This window comes from Eufriesea mexicana, unplaced genomic scaffold (genome assembly GCF_001483705.2).
Source record: "Eufriesea mexicana isolate 0111107269 unplaced genomic scaffold, ASM148370v2 scaffold2119, whole genome shotgun sequence".
NCBI classification, from domain to species: Eukaryota; Metazoa; Arthropoda; class Insecta; order Hymenoptera; family Apidae; genus Eufriesea; species Eufriesea mexicana.
In genome coordinates, this window is record NW_016910196.1 from 1,290,449 (window position 1) to 1,296,691 (window position 6,243).

The 6,243-nt window shown below is 23.7% G+C and overlaps 2 protein-coding genes across 2 annotated transcripts; both read left to right on the top strand.

The window, feature by feature from the left end:
- Positions 1 to 242: 242 nt before the first annotated feature.
- On the top strand, positions 243 to 1,817 carry LOC108549625 (alpha-2-macroglobulin receptor-associated protein). Its single transcript, XM_017903105.1, has 7 exons — positions 243 to 461; positions 545 to 686; positions 768 to 938; positions 1,011 to 1,112; positions 1,189 to 1,291; positions 1,378 to 1,534; positions 1,617 to 1,817. The coding sequence occupies exons 1-7, from the start codon at positions 261 to 263 to the stop codon at positions 1,815 to 1,817; spliced, it is 1,077 nt and encodes a 358-aa protein (XP_017758594.1). The 5' UTR covers positions 243 to 260.
- A 471-nt stretch (positions 1,818 to 2,288) lies between these two features.
- Dnali1 (Putative inner dynein arm light chain, axonemal Dnali1) lies at positions 2,289 to 3,437 on the top strand. Its single transcript, XM_017903112.1, has 6 exons — positions 2,289 to 2,381; positions 2,464 to 2,619; positions 2,693 to 2,825; positions 2,907 to 3,052; positions 3,126 to 3,323; positions 3,402 to 3,437. The coding sequence occupies exons 1-6, from the start codon at positions 2,289 to 2,291 to the stop codon at positions 3,435 to 3,437; spliced, it is 762 nt and encodes a 253-aa protein (XP_017758601.1).
- The last annotated feature ends 2,806 nt before the right edge of the window (positions 3,438 to 6,243 follow it).

Below are 6,243 nucleotides of genomic sequence, written 5' to 3' on the forward strand. Positions count from 1 at the left end.
CTTTGATTTTAATAAATATTTATAGTACCATATGATGTTTATATATTATATATTTATTTAGAAAATGTGTACATATTAATATATAAAAAAGTAAATTTGTCAGAATTTCGAATAAATTATTTTTGTTTCACGAACATATGCTTTTATAAAAGCTTTGTAGATAAATCTGTAGGTGTCAGATGATCATTTATATATCATATGATTGTATATCATATAATTGTACTTTATGCAAAGGTAGACAAGTTACGAAGCGAAAAATAATGGCATTTTTAAGAAATATTTGTTTATCAGTAAGTTTATGCATTCTACTAATTCATACAACTGTAGCTTTTAATAAGTATTCAGCAGAAGCAAATAAACCGAAATATGAAGATACTTTGCAATTTCTAACCTCTATTCGCGAGTTAGACAAACCATTTCGTATGGCAAAATTAAATGCAGTCTGGGTAAAAGCAAAAAATGTAAGTATTAATATATTATAAAAATATGTATATTTGTATATATAAGAAAAAAATATATATATAAAAATTAATTGTTTTTATAGCGTTTAAAGGATACAAAATTGCAGTCGATATTCAGTGATTTAAAACTTCATGATAAAGAAGAAATTGCATATAAACATTTTAAATCTGATGGGAAAGATCCAAATGGTGAAGAGGAAGCTCGTTTAAGAAAAAAATTAATTGGTAATTTACAATGCAAAAAACAATTTTGTCATATTTAAAATGTATATTATTTTTTTTATTGAAATTTTTGTGTACTTGAAGGAATTATGAGCACTTATGGATTATTGGAACATTTTAATGATACAGAAAATCCAGAATTATTAAAGAAACATAAAGCTTTAAATGATGGTAATCATTATATTTCCAAAAATGTTTTTACTGATAAAAGATTAGATAAATTATGGACAAAAGCGGAATTAGCTGGTTTTACACGTAAGTGTTATGGATATTGCAAAAATTTTTAATCAGTAAATTTTAATTATAAATAATGATTCTAATTAATAGATGAAGAACTACAAACTTTAAAAGAAGAATTTCAACATTATCAAGATAAAGTAGATGAATACATGAGTCTTTTAAAAACTGATGATACAGAAATACATCAAAGTTAGTAATTTTATCATATACTATATGATACAGTAACTTAAGATAAATTGAAATAAGATTTATATCTCTTTTAAAGATAGCTTACATTATAAACCAGAATCTTGGAATAAAGTAGAACAGGAGGAAGAGATTTCCAACAATGTTTCTGAAAGAAAATTAGATAAGGCAGCCTTACTTACGTGTGTATATTGTATATGCATATATTGTATATATAATTAGAAGTAATCTGATATATATTTTATAAATCTTAAATATGTTATTTCAGAGAAAAACATGTGGAGCTTAGAAATAAATATGAACGTTTGGATGAATTAATTGCAAAAGGACCAAATCATAAAGAGTTTACAGAACCAAAAGTGCAAGGTTTATGGCGTATTGTATTAGAATCTCAATTCTCTCCAGAAGAACGTGCTTCATTAAAAGTAAATATATACTTAAAGAGCAATAGGTATTATGTATTTAGCTGATGTATTATCAACTATCAATATTGTATATGATCATTAGGAGGAATTGTTACACTATGAAGGAAGATTGCTGAAATTGCGTTATTTGCACACGGAAGCTGCTTTAGAAGCCGCACGTCAAGGGAAGCAGTATTTAGATGACTCTAGTATGGAACAGAGTATTAAAAAACACGCGAGAACTATTCAAAAGTTACATACAGATATTGAAACAAAAATCATGCAAAGACATTCTGAACTTTAACATACATCAATAATATTTTAATAAATTTACATAAATATTATTACCTTTTAGAATTATTATAATTAAAAGTTACCTTACAAATATTTTTAGTAAAGATATATAAATATATAGATGTAGTGTAGTGTATTATTTTATATTATATTTACACAATATATTTTTAAAAAATTTATATGATAAGAAAATAATATATAAATAAGTTTTAAAACTGTATGATTTTATTACATTTAGAATAATAAAGATTGTATTGTCTAATTTATTTAAGTCCTAAGTTGTTTTTGTCTAATCTTTTGTTCTATTAACTGTAGTTTACGTAGTAACATAGTAATATATCAATGTTACTATGGTAATTGTTAAGAGATTCAAATTTACACCATAGTGAAAATAAACAGTTGAATATCTACAAACATGTAGACGAACTTCTTCCTTAGAATATATTATTACAGAATAAAGTGTGATTAAATAAGTAACAAAATGGCAACAGCAATAAAGGATCGAGTTATTCCTACTATGGATACTTTGGTTAAATATGACAATCCAGTTCTAGTTACTATTCGTTCAGAAAAGGTTCTTAGTAAAACAAATTTTTGTTGATCTTATAAAATTTAATTTATGGTAAATCATTGAAATTATTTTATTATTAAAACAGGTACCTAAAGAACAAGGACCGAAAATCGGAGCAACAGTTTGTAAAGTTGAAACTACTATTCCTACGCTTGATACACGACATGAAACTTCTGAAATTCTCAACAGAATATTACCACCTAAGCAATGGGAAGAAAATGGACAAATCTGGACTCAACAAGTAAGATGTTTGTGTTTTAATATATAATGTATAAATTTTAATATATTATTTTTCAATTTATCATAATCATCAGGTATCAAGTACACCAGCAACAAGATTAGATATTATTAATTTACAAGAACATCTAGACATGAGATTGCAACAAAGACAAGCAAGAGAAACTGGTATTTGTCCAGTACGTAGAGAACTTTATACACAATGTTTCGGTAAAAGTTTTTCATATTTATTAAATGGTAACTATTATACTGTATTAACGAAATTTAAATTATTACATAACTCTTTTGTAGATGAAATAATACGTCAGGTGACAGTAAATTGTGCAGAACGTGGATTACTTTTACTTAGAATTAGAGATGAACTTAAGATGACATTAGCTGCATACCAAACTTTGTATCAAAGCAGTATTGCTTTTGGTATGCGCAAAGCTTTACAAGTATGCATTACTTTTTTAATATATAGAAAGATACATGTTAAGAAATATTAATATTTCAATATAATTTTTATAGGCTGAGCAAGGAAAGGAAGATTTAATTGCAACTGCAGATGAACTACAACTACAAAAAGCTGAGTTAGAAAAAACAGTTGTTGAATTAAAACAAAAATTTGAACAGGCTGAAAGGAGAGCAACTGAACTAAGGGAAGCTGAGGAGAAAAAGCATATGGAAGAAATACAATTTTTGAAAAAAACAAATCAACAATTGAAAGTAAATATTTATGTATAATTTTTATATTAATTCTAAACAAGTCCAAAAATTTTAATAACTAAATCATTTTTATTTCAGACGCAATTAGAGGGAATTATTGCACCAAAAAGATAAAATATTTATTTTAATTTCATAAGGTCAATATAAAAACATTAAAATATTTTATTTATTTTCTTATTTTGTGATTAATTTGCACTTGCATACATCCTTTATTCACAAATTTATTGAACATTATAAAAATGTATAAATATTGTTTAATAAAAAACATAGATAAATAAATACATATTTTAATTCGTCAACATATGATAGTATCATAAACATTAAGGTACTAGTTGTATGAATAGCGTATTTTTATTGTATTATGTCAAATACAGCTTTTTAATTTATTTATGTAAATTGTTTCGTTTTATTATTTAATATAACCAGGTATATCGTATTATCAAAATATAAAATATACGTGACAGAATATAATATTCTTTTTTATAATTAATTACTAAAATAAGAACAAATACAAAGGTGTCAAAAGTACATACAAATTATTCTTATTCCTGGGTTTAACGTCGATGTAAAGTACTTCTAAACATAGGAGTTTCCAACTGTGAGTTTGTTTGTTATTTGTTGTAAAAATAATACAAATTTATAATATAATGTGTCTTATCAACCTATCATTATAGTGTTAAAAAATGGTATAATTTTTTTTTAAATTCTATGCAATTACTTTAGTTATAAATTCAATTTTAACGAACACGAATTTTAATACAATTTTATAATTATCATGTTAAAAGTATACTCAAAATATTTTGTATAATATTTAACACTATAACTATTACAATGTTTCTTATTGAATTATATATAATATTATAAAAAAATGTTTTTTCTTTTATTTGAGAAATGTTTACATTTCTATAAATTTATAGTTAATGTTGGCACTTATTAATTCTCGAACAATTTTAATAAGTAGTGCTATCTCCAATTCTATTGCTGATAATGGATATTAAATATTTATTATCAATATAAAAGCTATAGGAAAGATTTTTTACAATCTTATTAATAATTTAATAAATTGGTCCCGCTCCTTTAATCGCACTTTACACCGCAGTTAATAGTATACTTGTCTCAATTAATGTTTGCTTATGTTACAAATTTAAATTTATATATATATATAATTTTCATAGATCTTAATACTAATCATATGGTCTGTTTTATTGAAAATCGTATATGATCTATATAAAACGATATTTTTATACTTAAGATGATTTTTCTTATTATTGCAAATGTGTAAAAAATTAAAAAAAAAATGTTACATCTATAACACAAATAATAAAACTATTATAATTTTCTATTTTTCTTTTTGCTAACTATATACGTTGCAATTTCAACCTAGGTAAGTGTTTTGAACTGTATGAAGTTACAAGTATTATTCGTTTATAACATCAAATGAATCATAAATCTATTAATTCTTTTATTTCAAATTATTTTAAAAAAATGTTGAATGTAAATTTTATACTTTGCAATCTTATACATATTTATTAAAGGGTTCTATTATCATTAGCAATAAAGAAACAGCATATATCCCACGTATTCCGTTTCTTCGTTTCTTCAAATTATGAGACTAATTTTTTTTTAGGTCTTTGTTACTTTTATATATATTTGTCATACATCGGCTACCTTTTTTGTGTACATTTGAGTATGTAATTGAGTACATTATTTACGAAGTTATGTACCTCATGTGTATTGGAAGATAAAATATACCAACAGTAAAATATAACTACGGTTAGCATAAATAAATTAAAACAAATAAATTTAAAAAAAGGTAATCATGAATATGTATAGCAATAGTATATAAAATTAAAACAATTAAAAAAAATGTAATACTCATTTTACATTAGTGGCAACTTCAACATTAAAATGAATAGTAAACTTTAAACTTTAAATAAATTTCTTTCTAAAGATGAATGATTAAAAATTGTTGATATTTAACAATGAGATTAAATATATGTGTCTCTTAGAATGAATCTTAAAGTAAATTAAAACTGTTTTACATAACATATATATTAATTTACCTATTTCTAAATGAAAATAAATAAAATACTTTACAGAAACCACAATAACTAGCCGTAGTTTATATTATTCTTTTTGTTTAAGCTAACTAATAATTTATTTTACACACGTTAAAACCAATTGTGTATTATAATTTGATTAAAATATTTGCATGTGCATATTGTTTATTTCAGTGACCACAATACTGTTTCTGTATCATTACTTCAATTGAAGAATTGCTTAAATTAAAATACAATGTCATTTAGACTAAAAAATAAAACAAAACCTGTAAAGAGGAATGTGTATCATTTTATATAGAGCAATGTAGTATTGAATCACATCAATTTCTTATGTGAACTGACTTTAATAAATACATTTCATAACATAGCAATGTTCATAGTACTGTTTGTAAAAATACTATTTTGATATTATATTCAGCACTGACATATCTTTTATCAATATACTAATAAGTCAAATCTTATGAAACAAGTATAAAATACAAATTCTAAATTACTATGTTGCACCAGTCCGGGGAAACTATGATGCGCTAATGTTAATGACATATGTATTATTTTAAAATCAGTATGTTAATATCAGAAACATAGCACGATCTATGAAAGAAATAAACGTAATTCTCAATACACCTAACCGTTATATTAAATGATGGATAAAAAATTATATATTATGCATATATGTGTATGCTTCAAAAAAGCAGCGCACAACGAGAAACTTGTAATATTATATGCACCGATATAATAAGAATTGTAATTCTGAAATGTATAAAGTAGATCGATGTAATGTAAAGTTTGTATTATTAGAACACACTTTTTCACAATGATGTAACAAAAAAAAAAAAAAAAAAAAAAAAAAAAATTTTAAA